This window comes from Pinus tabuliformis, chromosome 2_1 (genome assembly GCF_031772625.1).
Source record: "Pinus tabuliformis cultivar Carrire ecotype Pingquan chromosome 2_1, CPIR1, whole genome shotgun sequence".
In the NCBI taxonomy this organism is placed as follows: Eukaryota; Viridiplantae; Streptophyta; class Pinopsida; order Pinales; family Pinaceae; genus Pinus; species Pinus tabuliformis.
Genome location: NC_142299.1, coordinates 784,438,102 through 784,460,027, shown reverse-complemented (window position 1 = coordinate 784,460,027; position 21,926 = coordinate 784,438,102). Strand labels below are relative to the sequence as shown.

The following is a 21,926-nucleotide window of genomic DNA, read 5'->3' as shown; positions in this document are numbered from 1 at the left end:
ATAATTTTGAATAATTAAAAATTAAACATATTCTAAATAATTAAAAATCAAAATTTGATCGCAAATTGTTTTCCCAGATTCTAACCCGAACTTTCTTTAAAATTACAATAATCATACCAAGCCTTTTAATATCTTAAAATCATCTGTACAAAATCGAAATTACAATAATTATACCGGGCCTTTTAATATCTTAAAATCATCTATACAAAATCGAAATAACTCCAAAGTTTCAATATTGTCTGTACAAAATCGAAATTTCTTACAGTCATCTACGAGAAAATGAATTAGGAAATGCTGTTTCTATGTGTAAGGTTGTGGCCGTAATAAGGGAATAAGTACAAAGAAAACGTTGTTTTATATATAAGTTGGTGGTTGTGAGCAGGGAATAATACAGTAAAAGCCCATGAGCGAATTAGGACACAGTATAGCGGCACAGAATTGTTGTTAAGTTGAAGGAAGTGGGATCCTGCTCACAGGTATGGCTGTAAGGGGCGTTGCCATTTCACATGATAGTTTAAGCTTCTCTGTCAGGTCCACCGGATGGTTAGGAGAAGGCACCCATGTGAAATGATGAAACAGTTTAGCCACCCACAGCTGAACGGTCCGGAGACCCAGAGCCTTGCCCGGGCACACGCGACGACCGGCACCAAAAGGTGCAAGCCGCAGGTCGTTTCCCCGGACATCCACATGTTGTCCGCCTTCCGATGGGAGAAACCTCTCTGGACGGAATTGATGGGGACGTTCCCAGATCTCTGGGTCGTGGGTAATGGACCACATGTTCACCATCGCCGTCGTGCCCGCCGAAACGCACATCCCATTTGCCATGAACCAATCCTCCGTGCAGAGGCGGGCCCATGATAAGAGAGGCCCCGGCGGATGCATTCTCAGAGACTCTTTCACCACCGCCTGTAGATACGGCAGCTTCTCGATGTCGGCTTCTGTTACGCTTCTGTTGCGCCCGACAAGCGCATCCAGCTCTCCCTGAAGTTTGCTTTGCACTTGTGGATTGAGCAACAGTTCTGCCATTGCCCATTCTGTAAGCAAAGCCGTTGTGTCTGTGCCGCGGAATATTATTTCCTGCATCAAACCAAAATAAGAGACGAATTTTTTTAATTCTAACCATAAAATTTTTAATTCTAACACAAAAATAATAATAGTTGTGTCGTGCTTAATTATGTTACCCATTGAACTGCGATCATATCATTGTTGAAATCTAATTTCAACGCAGCTTCCAGAAACCGGTCAATAAACCTCGCCGGAAAGCTCTCGGGTTGATTTCAGGCAGAAGGAATAATCCGGCAAGGAGCTCCGATAAAATTTGGAGCTGACACGTGGTTCAGCCCTGACGTAACGCAACGTAAGAATCTCGGGAGTTAATGTTCAGCACATGTTGGCCCTCCGATATTGTTCTCCACCGTTGGATTTGCTCCCGTGTTCTCCGCCGTTGATCGATTGAAGCTGCATACCAACAAACATCAAATTAAATGTTGCGTGGAGTGAAAGAGTTTTCAGTTTGACCGCCGTGGAGGAAACGCTGTGGCCTTTAATGCATTTACGAAGTTTTGGTGAGGCCCTTTTAATATGGGTATGGGCACGTTATAATATATATTTTTTATATATATTTATATACGGCATGTATTAAATAGGAAATCATATGTAATAACTTTCATGTTTTGTGTGTTGACTTTTTAAAATATAATGCATGGCACATGGAAGAAAAACATATCTGGTGTTCGCAGCAGCAGCGTGGAGAACCAGAGGATATATGCACAGCAGTGCTATAATGTTTGTCTGCAAATGAAAAACACAGGAATGTTTTGAAACTGTTTTATGTAACATCCACAGCAGTGGAAAATCTGTGAGAGCAGCAGAATTTTTTTTTGGATTCCCTCTTTGCACAGAGGAAGAAATATGTAACAGAGTTTCAGTTTTAAATTAATAGAAATGTGTTGTGACTGTGTAATGCTGTCTTGTGAGTCATTTTGATTTTAAAGAGGTTCTCTGCAAAAGATCTTGGACAGAGGAAACAGAGCATTGTCTCTGTGGTGGTTATTTTATCTGGTTTTGGTATTTCTCCATTTAAAAATACCCAACAGTGGTATCGGAGCAAGGCTTAGGCTCTTTAAAGAAGTTAAAGAAGCTGAAGGGAGAAAGTTGTTGCTGCAGCAAAACCCCTCAGGTAGACAGAAGACTCAGACAGCGAAGGATTCAGGTATTCCCCAAAAGCATTTCTCTTGTTATCGCTGAAGACAGTCAGTTCTAAAAAAAATCACAGTCAAGGATTTAAAACCATAGTTCAAGATGCAAGGAACGGCAAGCACAAGCATGGGTATGTTCAACACCCAGCTCCCACACTTTAATGGGAAGTACTATGACTACTGGTCTATAACCATGAGAGCTTTGTTCATCGCTCAAGATATATGGGAACTAGTAGAATATGGGTTTGAGGAACCAGCAGATGAAACTGAGTTCAATGCATTAACTCAAGGAGAGAAGGATCAGCTGAAGCTCAATAGGAAGAAGGATGCAAAGGCCATTGTCTTGTTGTATCAAGCAGTGGACCAGAGTATATTCCCAAGGATAGCAGCAGCTACAACATCACATGAAGCATGGCAAACTCTCAAGACAGCCTATCAAGGCATGGAGAGAGTGAAGACAGCAAAATTGTAAATGCTGAGAAAGGATTTTGAAAACTTGAACATGAAGGAGTCAGATAACATTGACTCATTCTTCACTCATGTGATTGGTGTAATCACACAAATGAGAACTCATGGAGAAACAATTGAAGATAGAAGAATAGTGGAGAAAATATTGAGGGTCTTACCCTCAAGGTTCGATGCCATAGTCACCACCATTGAAGAGACAAAGGATCTCTCAAAATATTCAGTTGATGAGCTACATGCATCACTGATAACTCATGAGCAGAGGTTGAGTAGGAATGAAAACTCATCCCTTGAGCAAGCTTTCAAGACCCAGATGTCCTTTGGAAGAGGAAGAGGTCAAGGAAGAAGAAACAGAAGAGGAAGAGGCAGAAGCCAGAACAGAGGTGGAAGGAACAGCCCATCAAATGCACAAGGAAGAGGCATCAATCCAAATCAGAACCAAGGTCAAGGCAGCAGCCAACAAAGAGATCAGTATCATGCTCAAGGACAAAGGTATGATAAATATAATGTTCAATGCTATTATTGCAAAAAGTATGGACATTATGCTAGTGATTGTAGAAAGAAACAGCATGATATGAACAACAGACAAAATGCAAATGTTACAAGAGAAAACAACAGTCAAGAAAATGTCATGTTAGCTTGTAACATGGCTAAAACACATAGTGAGGACATATGGTTTTTAGACTCAGGTTGCAGCAACCATATGACAGGGAATGTAGCCCTCTTTTCAGCCTTAAATCAGAATTTGAAATCAGAGGTCACACTAGGGACTGATAGTAAAGTGTCTGTTATGGGAAAATGGGAGATAAAAATATTTACAAAACAAGGAGAAAGGAAAACCATATCAGATGTATACTATGTCCCCGGAATGAGATGTAACCTATTGAGTGTTGGACAGCTTATCCAAAAGGGTTACAATGTTTACTTTGAAAATGATGTGTGCACCATCATGGACATACCACCCAGCAAAAGATGCATTGCTGAAGTGAAGATGACAAGGAACAGGATGTTCCCTCTCTGGATCAGGGCAGACATGAAGAACAAAAGGGAAATGGCAGCAGTCACCCAAGAGGCCTTCCAAAGCGTGCCAAAGGATGAGAACTGGTTATGGCACTTGAGATTCGGGCATCTAAATTTTGGAGGTCTAAACTTACTGAGCAGAAAAGGAATGGTAAAGGGATTACCATTGATAGAGAAGCCGGACAGCCTTTGTGAAGGTTGCATATTGGGCAAACAACATAGAGAAAGTTTTCCATCAGGGAAAAGCATAAGGGCAAAGACACCCTTAGAGATTATCCACTCAGATTTGTGTGGACCAATGCAAGCTCCATCGTTAGCTGGCAGCCTATATTTCTTGACATTCATTGATGATTTTACAAGAAAGACTTGGATATATTTCCTCAAGAACAAAAGTGAAGTCTTTGAGAAATTCCAAAATTTCAAAGCACTTATGGAGAACCAAAGCGGGCTTCACATAAAAGTATTGAGAACTGATAGAGGCGGTGAGTATATCTCAAATGAATTCCTAAAGTTTTGTAGAGAAAATGGAATACATAAACAGTTCACAACTCGGTACACTCCGCAGCAAAATGGAGTTGCTGAAAGGAAAAACAGGACCATCATGGATATGGCAAGGAGCATGTTGAAGGCAAAGCATTTGCCAAATGAGTATTGGGCTGAAGCTGTACATTGTGCAGTTTATATATTAAACAGGTGTCCTACAAAAGCAGTCTTGAACAAAGTGCCAGAAGAGGCATGGAGTGGGAGAAAGCAAGGAGTCACCCACATGAGAGTTTTTGGGTGTGTGGCCTATGCACACATACCAGATCAGCTAAGGAGGAAGTTGGACAGCAAAGGAGAGAAATGCATCTTCATTGGATACAGTGAGGAATCCAAAGCCTACAGGTTGTATATTCCATCTAGCAAGAAGTTTTTTGTCAGCAGAGATGTTCAATTCATAGAAGAGGAAGCTTGGGATGGAAGCATAGAGAAAATAGTCAATGTCAAGAACTGTTTGTCTCATGATGAAGATGAAGAGGAGGTGGCTGAAATGAATCCCCAAACAACAGCGCCAACACAAGGACAGCAAGGTACACCATTGAGGATCAATGAGAGTGCTTCTCCAAGCACACCACAAGGAGGAAATTCAAGTGCATCTTCAAGCACTTGCACACCAAGTGAACGAGGTAAGAAGTTTAGAAATCTAAGTGACATTTATGAAGAAGGAATGAATTCCTTATTTGCCTTGTATTGTCATGTTGATGATCCTATTCATTTTGAAGAAGCAATCAAAGATAGGAAATGGATAGAAGCTATGGATGAGGAGATGAATGCCATAGAGAGAAACAAAACATGGGATTTGGTTGAGCTACCAAAAGGCAAAGAAGTCATTGGTGTGAAATGGGTCTACAAGACCAAGAGCAATGCTGAAGGCAAGATTGAAAGGCACAAGGCAAGGCTGGTTGTCAAAGGCTACAAGCAGCAGTATGGGAGAGATTATGAGGAGACTTTCGCACCGGTTGCAAGAATGGAAACCGTGAGAGCAGTGCTGTCCATAGCAGCTCAAAATAAATGGAAAGTCTACCAAATGGATGTGAAATCAGCATTCCTAAATGGAGTGTTAAAAGAAGAGGTTTATGTGGAACAACCTCTCGGATATGAGAAGAAAGGTGAAGAGCACAAAGTGTGCAAATTGAAGAAAGCTCTTTATGGGCTGAAGCAAGCGCCAAGAGCATGGTACATCAGGATAGATTCATATCTATTGGATAATGAATTTGACAAATGTGAAGGAGAACCCACAGTCTACATCAAGGAAAAGGATGGTAAAATTTTAATTGTTGTCTTGTATGTAGATGATGTTATTTTCACTGGAAATGATATTTATCTTATTGAGAATTTTAAATCAGTCATGAAGAATGAATTTGAAATGACTGACATGGGTTTGTTGAGATACTTCTTAGGCATAGAAGTAGATCAAAATGAAAAAGGAATTTTTATATCTCAAGCAAGATATGTAAATCAAGTTTTGGGCAGATTTAACATGCAAGAGTGCAAGGCAGCAATCACTCGCACAGTGATGGGATTAAAGCTCAGTAGAGAGGACAGCAACAAGGATTTTGATCCTAGTTTATACAAAAGCATTGTGGGCAGCCTTATGTATTTAACAGCAACTAGGCCTGATTTAATGTATGCTGTTAGTTTAATTTCCAGATTTATGGAGAGGCCGAAGGAGGCACATTGGCAGGCAGCAAAGAGAATTTTGAGGTATGTCAAAGGTACCAAAATGTTTGGAATTCTATATCATGCCTCAGAACATTCAGATTTGGTTGGGTACACAGATAGCGATTGGGCTGGAAGTGTAGATGATCGGAACAGCACTTCCGGTTATGTTTTCAATATGGGTTCAGGAGCCATTTCATGGGCTTCTAAGAAGCAATCCATTGTAGCGTTATCTACAGCAGAGGCAGAATATGTGGCAGCTACAGCAGCAGCATGTCAGGCAGTATGGATGAAAAGAATGTTGAGAAGCTTAGGCCAAGAGCAGGCAAAAGCAACAGTGGTCTTTTGTGACAATAGCTCTGCTATTGCTTTGTCAAAGAATTCAGTGTTTCATAAAAGAACGAAACACATTGATACAAGGTTTCACTACATCAGAGAATTGGTGAACAATGGAGAAATTTTCCTAGAACATTGCAGGACTCAAGAACAGGTTGCAGACATCTTGACAAAGCCATTGGATCAGAAGAGCTTTGAATTTTTGAGAAAGTGTCTGGGTATGACCGAATGCCCAGCTGTTGAAATTAAAGGGGAGTGTTGAAATCTAATTTCAACGCAGCTGCCAGAAACCGGTCAATAAACCTCGCCGGAAAGCTCTCGCGTTGATTTCAGGCGGAAGGAATAATCCGGCAAGGAGCTCCGATACAATTTGGAGCTGACACGTGGTTCAGCCCTGACGTAACGCAACGTAAGAATCTTGGGAGTTAATGTTCAGCACATGTTGGCCCTCTGATATTGTTCTCCACCGTTGGATTTGCTCCCGTGTTCTCCGCCGTTGATCGATTGAAGCTGCATACCAACAAACATCAAATTAAATGTTGCGTGGAGTGAAAGAGTTTTCAGTTTGACCGCCGTGGAGGAAACGCTGTGGCCTTTAATGCATTTACGAAGTTTTGGTGAGGTCCTTTTAATATGGGTATGGGCACGTTATAATATATATTTTATATATATATTTATATACGGCATGTATTAAATAGGAAATCGTATGTAATAACTTTCATGTTTTGTGTGTTGACTTTTTAAAATATAATGCATGGCACATGGAAGAAAAACATATCTGGTGTTCGCAGCAGCAGCGTGGAGAACCAGAGGATATATGCACAGCAGTGCTGTAATGTTTGTCTGCAAATGAAAAACACAGGAATGTTTTGAAACTGTTTTATGTAACATCCACAGCAGTGGAAAATCTGTGAGAGCAGCAGAGTTTTTTTTTGGATTCCCTCTTTGCACAGAGGAAGAAATATGTAACAGAGTTTCAGTTTTAAATTAATAGAAATGTGTTGTGACTGTGTAATGCTGTCTTGTGAGTCATTTTGATTTTAAAGAGGTTCTCTGCAAAAGATCTTGGACAGAGGAAACCGAGCATTGTCTCTGTGGTGGTTATTTTATCTGGTTTTGGTATTTCTCCATTTAAAAATACCCAACAATCATCGTCGTCGAGCTTGTCGTCTCCTCGGAGCGAAAGCAGGACATCCACAAAGTCTGAGTCGGCCGTGTCATCCCTCTGTCGGTGCTCGTCGATGATGTTCTTCACAAACGATGTAACACGCGGAACAAGCCGAGCGCAGCGGCTGTGGATTCTGAGTGGATCGAGCACTCGTAGGCATGGCAGATGATCAGCCCAATTGAATGCTCCAAGGAGCTCGAATCCCTCATTCACCATCTCGCGAAGATTCTTCTCAGTCTCGGCATCCACCGACCGTCGACCGAAGACACTTCCCATTATATTATTAAGGGCCGCTTTCTGGAGATGTCGACAGAGCGTGACGGCGCCGCCATTAATATCAGACTCATCCCTTATGTCGGAAAGCATTGTCGTGCAGTCCACCTGACGACCGACTTCGTGGGCCGCAATTCGGCGTGGAGAGAAGAGATGAGTAGCAGAAATTCTTCGCAGGAGTCGCCAATGGTCACCGTTGGGCGCAAACCCCATCGCCCTGCCGAACATTAACTGCTGAGTGGATTGCTTGAGTGGTCGGTCTGCGAAGTGAGGGGAGCTGAGCAGGTCTCTGGCCACGTCAGGATCCGATGTAATCACGGCTGGCGTTGAGCCCAAGCTAAAGGCCATGATTTTCTTGGCACCATGGAGACGAGCCAGATACTCAAGATTTCGGTGAGCAAATCCGACACTCATGTCCATGAGGCTTCCGATAACGGGCCATCCTTTGGGGCCAGGAATGGCGATAGCTTTCTTGTGTCTCGCAGCAGCCCATGCACATCCTCCAGGGCTGAACCAAGAGACCATTGCACCACAAATAGCAACAATAAGCAGTCCTATATAGAGTGTCCACTGCCCCACTGTAGAAACATGGTCCGTGGAATGTAATACATGGTCAGGTACTCCATTCTTTGTAATAAAAATGGCGTAGAGCCACCAGCCCCTTGTTGAAGAGGATTCAGGATTCTCCATGGCCTAAGATACAGACGTAAGTAATTATGGAATGAATGAATGGAAAGCGAGTTAAATGGAAGAGGAGAGGACGTCTGGAAGAAGAGCGCACGCCCTCTTATAGCCGGAGGAGTGAAGCAGGGGGGGTCACGAGGACCGACAAGAAAATAACGTGCACCATCTCCGGCCTTATCCAGCCCGATTTACTTTCCTAGTGGAACAGGGAATACCAAATCCATTGAATGTGTTCCACGTCATCCTAGATGGCGATGCATGGATGCACGATATTAATTCCTCCTTGCTCGGCAATTCATTCCATTATGATTGATGTCATCAATCTTGTCCGCCGTCAGACAGATGTGATGAGAGGGCAGCTTTGTCAGTAAATATTTGTTCTATGAAAGCAGAGGTGGAAAGAGTGACGACCAGGGGTTAAATTTGACGCCCGTCTGCCCGTTTTTAGCGATTTTACATGTAAAATACGTTCACCTTTCAAATATCCACGTCAACCGTAACTGGCTATTAATTTTTAAAACCGTCAATTTGACGGGCAGGTTTGTAAATGAAAAGTTTTAAGTTTTTTTTTAATAATTTTTTGATATATATATATTATATATATATTTAACATACAAGTTCCAGGCTCCAGCGTGCAAGTCGGGATTCGGGAATCGGGATCGGACCGTCTGTAGTACGCTGTATGTTGTAAGTTGGCGTGACGCGTCCACGGTCCACCAACTTTCACCAATTGAAATAAATTCTGAGCCCTGTTGCATTAACAATCCACTGAGAGCTGTTAATGGCTTTATTAAATTTGGTTGATGGTATTGGTGTCCAGCCTGCACGACAATTTGCAGCAGTGTTGGGTCATACAGAGCCGAATCCCGATCTACATGTGTTCTGGGTGAAGCCTGAAGGAGCTGTATCTTTTGCATGAACGAAGATTGAAGTGTGAAGTAGCGGGTTTCTAATACGGTGGGCCACATATGCGGCCGCATAGAGCTCAGAAAGGGTGAGAGAGACCCCATAACGACTGGTAATTGAAACAGAGTCGAAGAGCTTATTCAGGTCTCAGGCTGACAAGCCATACCATTGTCCGCAGAGTCTTACCATACCATGGCCGAATGATGATCATAAGCCGATTCGCGGTTGCATAGGAGCTGGAACGTTGGGTCAAACGAGCTCCATTACAGTCGTTGAAGGACGCGCAGAGCCCTGAGATGCCAACGTTGTGGAGGGCCATACACCCGTCTGCCAATTCAGCCGCTTTGAAAGGTGAACACACATTACTAGAAATTGCATTCTCTCTGGGTCATCTAGTTTTAGATAAATCTATGCAACTAATATACACACTGGTTTAGATGAATCTATGCTACTAATATACACATTACTTACAAAAAGCTTTCCTGTATCTTGAAGTATTCCGCCACCTCCTGATGCATAGAGAACCCCTGCCTTCACTAAAATCTCTCCTCTAGGCTCTAGTAGATGGTGCCAAGTACGGCGGTGAAAATGCTTCTGCTCCCAGCTCTTGACCCAAGATATCAGGGATGGTTCTGCCATTAGTATATCGGCCATTAGGCCTCCCACCAGAAGCGGCGAAATCTATTCAGAAATTGTCCAACTCACCAGATCTAGATTCAGGTTGCTTCATCTAGTGCTCTATTAAGGAAATTCTTAGGATTCTAATTTCTAAAATATCTGATTTTATTGTTGGAGTATTAAGAACAAATAAAATAACTAGAAGGAAGTTATTTTGATGGGTTAGGGTTAGTAAGCCATTTTAGGATTAGGCTAAGTGAATTTCTTAATGTTTTATAAATAATAATTAAGAATGAGATCACAAAAACCGGCCAGTGGTTTGTAGTTGTTTCTGGAAATTTAGTAAGAAACAGCTTGAGCAGTTTCCAAAACCAATTGAAAACTTCCAAGATGTTTGTGCCATCCTGAAAGCGTTTCAAGGACAATTTTCTAGGTCTGGAAATGTTTCTGGCACCAGAAATGTGTTTTTTTGTCCAAAAATAGTTTCTTGGTTTGAGAGATGGAGAAACCGCTTCCAATTTTTTGATAGCAATTACTGATGTTCTCAAGAAACAAATAGGTGACATGCCCATCCACAATTAATATGGACCACAACAAATTTATGACTACCCAATTTTTTAAAGAGGCTAATTCCAGAACAAAAAAAGTCATCCAGCAACTAATTAAAAAATTATAATATTATATAATCATTACTTCTGTGAATGGATCATTTTTTAAAGAGGCTAATTCCAGAACAAAAAAAGTCATCCAGCAACTAATTAAAAAATTATAATATTATATAATCATTACTTCTGTGAATGGATCATTAACATATATGTCGAGACAGTGAGCTTCATGTCTTTTTCTAGGTGGACCCATATAAATGGCAATCCCTATGAACTACATTAGATTTGATTGTCTCCTGCTGGTGTACTCTAAGGAGGCGAAATTTTAGCATTTTGGATGGAATTATGCCCCAGTTTGACTTTTGGGGAGAGCGAAATGTTGCATTATTTTACTTTTGGAGGCAGTAATGGATATATGGCTGCCAAACAATTTTTCTGTTTCCTTCATTCAGCAATTAAAGTTTAAGATTATTTTAATTTCTAATTATGGAAACTCGGCAATTAAATATTATGATGCTTTCGCTTGTAATAAAATTATAAAAAAAATATGAAAATTTTGGAATCAAAACTTATTAGTAATTTATTTTGATATGATGGTAAGATTAATTGATTTTTAAATTGATCAATTTAACTTATTTTTAAAGTTGCTTGAAGATTATTTGGTATTTTTCCTTTATAAATAAAATGATTGGTAAGTCTATAAACCCAACAAACTTATTTTATAAACCCAACAAACTTATTTTATAATATGTTTAATTATTGTAAATTATATATCTATATATATATATATATAAATTATAGTTAATTATGAAAAAATATCAAATTACATATTTTTTAAAATTATTATTATGATTTTATTGTTAATTATAATATATATATATATATATATATATATATATATATATATATATATATATATATATATATATATATATTTAATAAGAAAAATAAAACAAAAGAAGTTGCTCTGCAATAAATCTACGCGGTAAGAGAAACCAGAGGCTAGCAGTTGGTATATTGCCTGCCCTCTCACGCAATAAGCAGGCCATAGCAGCAGACAGTGGCAGCGTAGTGTACTTCGTGACCCCATAGTTACTTAATTTGCCAAAACTGTCCAGGAATAGAACCTGGTTCTAATTTCCTGCAATATTATGTGACTCTGTCAGGCGATCAATCTGCATTTTGATTACCATCTTAAACGATCATCAATTTTGTTGTCTGGAATTAAAACAATTTGTTATTATTACAGAGATTGCATGCTTGCAGAAATCTTCTCAACACATTAATATTCTGTCACATTTATTATTATTATAGGTAAGCTCTGTCCTCAGACGCATGACCTTTTTGTTGGTAATTCCCCTGGGCCCTAATTCACTGTTTTGTTTCACTGGCACTGGCCCCCTACAATAAAAACTTATAAATGACCTCTCCTTGTAACAGCTGTTATATTGTTTAGTTTTGGATTTTTGTTGTAAAATTTTATTTGTTGGATTAGTTAATTGAATTTGTTAAAGATGTATTTTTATAGTTTTATTAAATGATTTATTTAGATTTATTTTTAGTGTTTGGGATTTTCAGTAGAGTAACAATGCAATATTATTTTTTTAATATGGTTTAATTTGATGAAATGAAATTCATATATATTAAATACTTTATTTTTTTTATATAGGTATTATATATCAAAAATGTCTTCAAAAAAAGGAAATCAACTTTCTATCAAAAAAAATTTTGGATGGTCTAATACATGTCAAGCTTCATTGCCTGATAAAGAAGATCATGATTTTGATCTAAATGAAGATTTAGATGTCTTGGGGCATAATGAAGAATATGATATGTTGCAGCATAATGAAAAAAGTGATGAAGAATTTCACCACGGAGAACCTACCACCCAAAAAAAAAGAAAAATGAAAGTAAAAAGAGAGTTTCGTGATCAGTGGAAAACTAAGTATAAGTGGTTGAGAGAGGCAAAGCATGAAGGAAAAACAGTTATGAAATGCATATATTGTGAAATGCATAAGGCAATGGGGCCATGGGGAATTGGGACTAGTTGCTCTACATTGCAGCATGATTCTATAATTGTTCATGCTAATTCAAGCATTCATAAACTCTCACAGGCAAAGTGGATATGTGGAAATGAGAAGAAGGCGAAGTCTATTACAGAACATATTGCATGCATTGATGATATGAACAAAGAAAGAGTCATCACTACTATGAAATTAGTATATTGGATGGTACAAGAGGATCTACCACTTTCAAAATATGAATCTCTTTGTTTGTTTACAATGTCTTTACACACGCCTAATATGCCAAAGAACAAAGAGTACACATCATATACAAATCACATGGCTGCAAAAGAATTCCTTTTTGCTATATCTCAGTACCTTGAAGAGCTACAAACTTCCAAAATGCTAGATAGCCCTTTTTTTTCATTGATGTTAGATGAAAGTACAGACCGTAGTTTAGAAAAACATCTTGTGGTTTATGCCACGTTTTTAAACTCAAAAGGATTGGGTCCTCCAATTTCACAGTTTTTAAAGCTCATAAATGTTTGCGATGGAAGAGGGAAAACAACTTATGATGCAATCAAACATTTAATGGAATCAAGGGGCCTTTCAACAGAAAGATTGATAGGAGTTTCCACAGATGGCGCTTCTTCAATGGTTGGTAATGAAAATGGTTTTATCACTTTCTTGAAGAAAGATGTACCTAATCTTGTAGGTGTTCATTGCATTGCTCATCGTGAAGCCTTAGCTGCATCAGATGCTTCAAAAAAAATACCTGAATTATTATTTGTTGAGAAATTAGCAAATAAGGTATATTCTTGGCTGCAAAATTCTACGAAAAGAAATAGTCAACTTATTGCTCTACAGGAACTTATGCAACTTGAAACTCTTCAAGCTCTTCAAATCCATGGAGTTAGATGGCTTTCAAGGGGACAAGTCATTGAAAGACTTGTTGCACTTATGCCTCCCATATTAACATTGTGGAAAAATGAAAGAAAAGACTCATGGTATGATAAGGCAAGAATCTTTTCAGTACAATTTTGTTTACATATGCTTGCAGATATAATGTGTGAATTAAACAAGTTGAACAAGCAATTCCAAGAAGAGTACATTGATGTCAGCTCTTTAGGGGCAGCCATAGATGTCACGGTAAACACTTTGAAAAGGTGGTTTTTAAGAAGCGACACATTTGCAGATGGCACATGTTATTTATCTAAATTTATAGATGCCTCTAAATTTGGATTTTTAGAAATTTGTGATAAGGAGGGGCTTGTTCACAAGCATGAATTACGATTTGTATCAATTCCACATGCATATGATGATTGTGTTGATATACAAAAACAATCATGGAAACCGTGTATTGAAGGTTCAATAGAAAGTTGCAAACAACTTGCAAAAGATTATGTTCAAGCTCTTGTAGAGAATTTGAACGGAAGATTCCCTGATCTTGCATTTTTCAACTCAGCAAAATTGTTTAGCCCTTGCCATTATTTAGAGGATGTTCATGGCAGAGAACGAAATTCAAAGCGTTGGCTCGAAAAGATTTTTCAACACTTACAACATCCTTATTATCAAAGTGAAGAAAACAAAACTACATTTGATTTTGAGGCTTGTTTGAAAGAGTTGCATCCATTTGTTGACACTCTTCGTGTTAATTGCGAGGGATCATCTATGAAAGATGCATGGAGGATTTTTTATGTTACAGGGTTGCATACAAATTTTCCTCACATGTCAAAATTATGGCAGGCGATACTTACTATTCCTGCAAGTACAGTTGCTTGTGAGAGAGGATTCTCAAGACAAAACATAATAAAGGATGTCCGAAGAACAAAGCTATCATTAGTTGCATTGGATGCCTTGATGCGGGTGTCTCTAACAGGGCTTGATTCATCTATGGTGGAATGGGATAGGGTATTTGACATCTGGAAAGATGCTAAAGAAAGGAGAATCTTAAATATTTAAAGTTTTTGCTTTTATTTTTATGTTTGTAATAGTGGTGTTTTGACAATTACCTCTTTTGGTGAAACTGTCGAAAATTTAGTTTGTGTACATGGTGATATTGAATCTACTTTTTGAACATTTACATAGTTCATGCACATTATGTTTTTGGTTTCTCTGCCGGGGACTGCACACCATCACCAGCTTTATTTGTCTATGAAGGCAAATAGGCCCGAGTACTACGGCGTTCACGAATGCCATTTTGATTGACACTTGTTATCGACTGTCTCTGTAGTTTTTAAATGAAAAACAATAATGACCTGTCTCTGCAGATGTAGGAGGAAAGTCTCATTCTGATATAATATGTATTTAAAATTGATTTTTTTTTTTTTATATAGCAATTTTGAGATGCTATCTTATTATTTTTTTGAAATCTTCAATGTATTAATTTCTTTATAATTAAATATTCTGGGATTAGATGAATATATTAAATTTTGTTTACATTTTATGTACATTGCGTGGAACATATCCGTTGCAGTTCATCCGGATCCCCATTTGAAAAACCTTAACACTGTTTCTTGACTCGGAACCACGAGGAATTCGGTCTTTCCGCACGGTCAGATCATTCAAATTCGAAATATTCATACCTTTCACTTTTTACGTTTGCACTTTTCTGGGATTTTAAAGGCTTAACAATATCTTTATTTTATTTTATTTGATAAAGAAGAAACACACATTTAATGTCTATTGCAATACTTTAGAGGAGCTTGGCAATGTAACGTAGAGCTGTCTCATTGTCTGTGTCAATGTAAACATATGAATTTCAACACAGAATTGAGCAATTCTCTGTATATATATATATATATATTCGACGGTGGTCATGATACTTGTATTATCTTACCAAATATACCTTTCAGATTGGTCAATTTGTCTATTCTCTGGGGATACAATTATATTTCATTATCATAAACTATATTATATTAAATTTCAATCCGGATTGCTTCACATGTGATCTGCTTTGAGTCCATATCTTGAGTTTTTTTTACTTTATAGAGTTCTTTTAGATCATCTCACCATCACTTTTATGGTCCTCCCAATCTATGACATCGCCCTTTCTACCTTATCAGAATTATTTCTATTATAATCAGAACACGATTAAAATTTTTAGAGAAAAGTTGGGTTGAATATTTATAAGTTGGACTCTTCACCCAAAAAAGGGGAAGTATATACACTAAATAAATTACTACTTTATAAAAATGCTCGGTGAAGTTTGTTTGAATGTGCACGCCGCTTATCATATACCAAATATGATGCCTAAAATAGTTCAAATTCGCACGCTGTGTTGGTTATTGGAGGACCATGACCGATTTCTTAGAGACTAATATTCAAAACAATTTTAAACTTTTCCTTTCTGGCAGATTTTGCGGTATATATTTTATTAGAATGGAAATCCATACATGCCAACATAATAAAAATATATGAGAATGGAAATGCATATATGCAAACATAATAAAAATATGGAATGCTGTCGGTGATGATCTACTTTTATTCTGTCACTATACGTTGCTTTAATTTCTCCATTCCTTGCCGTATGTCCAAAGTGATGCCATACCGAGAACCAGTAACCCCACCAGAGCAACTGTGGATTAACGCGTATTTTGGCTTTGAAGTTTTGTGATCAGAAGTTGTCATCCTCTGTGAAAAAGCCACATACAGTTGGCAGGGATTCATGATCAGCAGGTCTCAAAACAAAGTGTAGCAATGAGACTTGAGCCCAATTGTAGAACAAAAAATTAAAAATTTAAACAATTATGAGTACAATTTGAAATTAGATAAAACTTGTACAAATAAATTTTAAAAGTCATATGATGGGCAGTTTAAAAATAAAAACGTCATAAAAAAATTCCTTGACGGGTAGGGTCACCCGTCAAATTTAACCCCTGGTGACGACACCCTGAGACTGATATCCATTAATAAAGCCCTACACAAGTGGGAGGTCAAACGTCTATCACTGAACATCATATGCTCTCAAATGTGGAGAGGTCAAGGAACAAAGATTTCAGAAAGATATCTGAAAATCACAATTCACCCGATTATAATTTTATTATTATTATGGGTGATAAAAATAATTAATATACAAGTAAAACATACATATATATATAAATCTTAATTATGTAGATTGATTTTTAATTTTTTTATGCAGATTTTTAATTTGTAAATTGCTTTATTTTAAACTATTACTTATCTATACTATATGCTTAAAAAATCACAAAATATTTCATGTAACACTCGTTCATATCACTTTTTCTTGTAATTAATGAATCTAACTGAATGAACCAAAAACACTTAATTACTTTGAAAATAACTTTAATTTGTAAATATTACTATAGCGCAATTAAATTTTTACTTTTGATTAATAATTAAATTTAAATTTTTAAATTTTTACTTTTGATTAATAATTAAATTAAAATTTTTAAAACCTCATTTCAAAATAAAGATATCTATCTGCATAATCGTTATCGCTCAAATTAAACTTCAAAACAATTTTTTTTATTTTTTAAATGCGAAGGTTTTGATTATTTACTTATCTATTGGTTAACCACAGATAAAACAATGTATACTCACAACATTCACCTCTTAGTTATTGCGAGTAAACGAAGTTCAATACGTTGATGGTACGTAACACTATCGTGGGTCATTAGAACGTTTCGCCGAGTTCCAAAGTGGTGCATGCGTGGGGTTGTGAAAGGGCAATAACCATACTTGCTGCTTAAGTTACAAGGACATTAAAGAGTCTCTTTTTTCGTTTGGTGGAGTTGTCAAAGTGTAATAACCATACCGTATAAGTTACAGGGACATTAAGATTCTCATTTACACTTAGCGACAACTCACAAACGTTAAATTTTGCTGTTTTTCTCTAAGGTTTATGGTGTTTTTCTTGTTTGTAATTTTGTATCGTATATGATGGGTATTTTGATGTATATTATTGGTGTCTGTTATAGATTGCGTCGGGCTTTTTGCTTAATTAAATTAAGTCATTTCCTCGTTAACTGTATCGTTTTAATGCGATATAAAGTATAAAGTTTAATTCATTTGATTAATAATATATGAATTTTTTAATAATAACACTTATATATTTATAAATAAAAATAAAATTAAAGGAAAATTATAGAAATTAAAGAAAATAAATATAGAAAAAATAATCATAAAAGTAGATAATATGATAACTCTATATAAAAATAGATACAATTAAATTAATAATTAAGAAAAACTTAAAAAAAACAATATAGAAGACAAAAACATATGTCATTAAAGAGAACATAGATAAACATGAAGACTAAAACCATAATAAATATGAAGACTATTACAAAAATACAAGGTTAAGGAAAAATAAAGTAAATGGCATAATATTAAAAGCTTTTTTATAAGTATTTTTCTAATAAAATTAAGGATATAAAATTAAATTGAAATGGCATTTTGTAACTTTTGGGGTGTTTCTCTTTTTACTAAATTTTTTTATTAATGATGCAATGCGGGTTATCAAAAAAAACATATGGACCAAGATTTTGTAGAATCACTTGAGAGTTACATGAGATTTATCATTTCTAATTTGTAATTTAATTATATTCTAATTTTGTTTATTTTACAGAGTTGCATTAAAATTCCAAAATACTCTTGAATAAAATAAACATCTAACTTGAGCCCAACCCAAAAATCGACAAGTGTTGGACTTATATTTGTAACTCTTGGGTCATATGAGTGTGCGCCAAGCCTTATAGTTTGCTGCAATAGATGAAAAATTTCTCGAAATTAAACCTTCAGTGATGACTTCATATTCATGTGTATTTGGAACCATCATTTTCAGGTAAGCTTAGATTATGTGAAATAACAAAATGAGCATGATATGTAGCTTAGTGGACTCCACGAAATTTTGTGCTAATGCCTCTTTGGTTATATTTGTATCTTTTTCTATGAATGCCAACAATCATGGAAGAACTATTGCCTATACGTCATGTTCCATATCCTGCTCAAGTATCACCTCTCCTAAGGCTCCAATGGAGTCTAACTTGTGAGATTTTATTACTCTCTCTATCATGATGTGATGTTGTTGATAGGTGTTCATATTTTCATCACATATTTTTCAAGCTTTTCTTGTGTTTGGATGTTGACTGTGATTTCAGCTTTAACTCTTTCCCAACTTAGTTCATTTTTTCTTGGAAATGACTCTAGTGAATCGAGGCATTCCATACTCTATGCATGCATCATATCAATGGCCAACAAGGTGTATTTGAGTTGCACATATTTCCCTTTAACCACACTTCAAACTAAGATGAGTATGGAAACTACCTTCTAGAGTTTTTCAAGTTCTTAGTGCAATTGCTTCATAATGTACTTGAGTGATTTATTCACCACCAATACTGCACATTGATAATCTTTATCATAAGAGATTGAATGTGATAAATCCTAGTTTTCCATTTGTAGCTTTTCAATTTCTCGATGTTCTTTATTTAAGCTCTTATCTTGATCTTTTACCTTTTCCATAAAATGTTCAATATTCCTCTCCATTTCTAGGGAAAAGGCACAAGGGCTTCACTTGGGGAGCAATACCATATCACATGGGTTCATATTGGGGAATATTTATTAAGGAGAAACTAACATAGTATATTGGGAGATATATAGGGGGTAGAGGCATTTTATATTGGTAGGTATAAAAAATGGAGCCCAAAGTTAATGGAAAAATATAAAGGGGTATAAAAAATGTTAATGAAAAAATGGATGCCTACAATATCTAGTGAAAGTAGGGTTTTTAAATTGAGAAGGCGTATTAGGTTTGTATTGGTAGGGGTTTAAATAATGTGATTTTTAGAGGTATTTTCCAATATGTAATCAAATTGAGGGTATTATTTAATATGCCATGTATGCACGTGACATGTTAGAGGTTCATTGAGTGAAGCCCCCTTGGGAAAAGGTTGTCCTAGCTAAGGCTATGTCCAATGGATTATCTAAAGTGTTAGATACTATGTTTCTTTACATGGTCACTGAGATGGGATTTGCTAGCTCTCGGGCCAAATATTTACTCCTTTCTTGGACAATCTGATGGGTATCCTCGCCAAAGAAGAAACATGCCAATTTCATAACCCGATTGTCATCACTGAAAATGATTCCCATATTCCCAATCAAAAAATGGCCTATTGTTAATGATGTGGAAAATAAGGTTGACAGGTCAATATTTGTGCTAGGAAAATAATTGTTGTCTAATTTTTGGGCTTTTGCTCCTTATTTTTATTTCAACCTCACTTCATCTCCAAATTGTTTTTAAGTAAACTTGTTGTCAACCATTCTTCAATGTCTCTTGACTCAATTATGTCAGCCATACCTGGTCTGTCAAGTCATCTTCAGTATCACATAAGCTACATGGTCCTTCACTCATGCTGGTTAAGAAGGTACCTGTTGACTTCTTATTGGTGGGTCTAATCTTATTGACTCTGGAAAATTTCTCTAAAGAGTAGACCTAGAGTCGCACCCTGGCCCTATTTACATCATTGATAGGTGACCTTGTGCTCAACATTGATCAATATTATGGGTCTTTGATTGAGTGGTTTCCCTTGTGTTGATGTCAACTTACATTATCACACATTGGGATTAATGCAGTACCTTGGTTTCCATTTGACCATATTGGTGGATCCCTCGCCTCTGTGTCAGCTTTCATTATTGGTTGGTTTAGAGGATTTCCTTTGTGTGCTAGCCACATCTTGTGTACATTAGAAATATACTTCGGAATGGCTACTTCATCTCTCTTCATCCGAGTTCTTCCAAATTATTGGCCCACGGGTTACACTTGCATTGGTTGATTTGGGATGCCTTTATGCCTTCCTTCCAACAAATATTCTCCCATCGAATTCAACTCATTTCTGCAGGAATAATGTATAGAGTCCCTTTTTTTTTTTTTTTTTTTTTTTTTTTCAGTACCTTAGGGTTTGTAGTCATCAATGGCAGACTTCTTCGCTATCAACAGTGAGAATACATCAATGTATCCTAATTGGTAGACTCTTTCAAGTGTTCAACTTCAACACATTTATTCACAGTTGTTAGATTGTACCAGGGTACTTTGACACTCACTATCATTATTGGTGAGTTGTCTCATTTTTGTTAACAGTATATATCAATGTCAGGTAATCAAACAATTTCTCACATGGTCAACTTCGGCTCATTTATTCCCATAGTGTAGAAATGTACCATCTGCATTTGGTGAAGACCTCAGGTTGTGTAAGTATTTTTGTTCACTTGACAACTCCTTTAGTTTTCTAGCAGTGACACCTCCCGCCTTTATATGTTGCAATTCTTCAGAACAACATCTTATATGTTGACACCCGAGTTTATTCAGTACCACTATGCCACCTATATGACTTGGTACTTTTATGAGGCCAATTATGCACCATCATTGATCAGACAATATTCTAGAATCATTGATCAACTATTCTTCTATATGTGATATTGAGACATAGTTCCATTGTGTTCCTTTGTGGCTATGATCAAATGATCCATTATGTATTCTACAACTCTTTTTGTTCACTTATGTATACATTCTGGATCCGCTTTATACTTGATCAATGGACATGCTTTATTACTTCTGAGCATGGGTATGCCTACCTCAGACATGTGTTTTCTTTCTGACTCCTTCCACAGGTATTCGATTAGCTAGAATCTGGTGATTTCCTCTCGGGTTCTCTGATGAATCCTCTCTCTATACTTAATATATTTAGGCCATCAGGTACCCCTTCTAAACTCATATAGTAGGGGACATCTGTTATAGCATCATTTAACACTCCTCTACACTTGATTCTCTTATATGGCCTTGGGCAATATTTTCCCATGCAGACTTGATCATATATTAAAAAAAATTATTTCAAATTCCATACACAAATCTACCCACACTAAACCATGTACATACACAGTTCCTATAACACTATACCCGCATATACCTTTTAAAATATGAAAAAATAAAATAAAATTCTATTTTTCGGGCAGGGTTCACGGGTTTTTCCGAGAGCCCACCTACAGGAGCTCATGGCATAACTAAATTAACTAATTTCAAGTGGTACATATACACCCCTTGGGTAGGCCTAAAAAGCATAAGAGAAGGGATATCGACATTATATCCATTTTTCTCCTAAATCAAGTTTGATTTTCCCATGCCTCATGCACTCCTAGTCTCTATGGAAACCTTGGTTTCCTTTGAATGCATATGTTCATCATCTTTATAGATTCACCTTGCACTTATTAGAGAGGTTGTATTTGGGGCTCAGGCTAGACGGATCTGGAGGAAGGCTTCATCAGTACTTTGGCTTGGATCAGGTTCTACCTTTCCTGTACCTATTGTTGTTAATCAATAAAGAAGCTCATGTCTTGTTCCTGATATGTTATTGTCTCATGAATATAATTGATATGCTTATATGTTATGATCTAACATATCTTTTATGTATTCACATTGAATTATCTATCATGTATATGC

At 36.9% G+C, this 21,926-nt stretch overlaps 1 protein-coding gene and 1 pseudogene across 1 annotated transcript; one reads left to right on the top strand and one right to left on the bottom strand.

The window, feature by feature from the left end:
* Positions 1 to 444: 444 nt before the first annotated feature.
* LOC149202913 (cytochrome P450 78A4 pseudogene) lies at positions 445 to 8,349 on the bottom strand (annotated as a pseudogene).
* Positions 8,350 to 12,493: 4,144 nt separating this feature from the next.
* LOC149202912 (uncharacterized) lies at positions 12,494 to 14,437 on the top strand. The gene is made up of 2 exons (XM_089401724.1): positions 12,494 to 13,211; positions 13,536 to 14,437. The coding sequence occupies exons 1-2, from the start codon at positions 12,494 to 12,496 to the stop codon at positions 14,435 to 14,437; spliced, it is 1,620 nt and encodes a 539-aa protein (XP_089257850.1).
* The last annotated feature ends 7,489 nt before the right edge of the window (positions 14,438 to 21,926 follow it).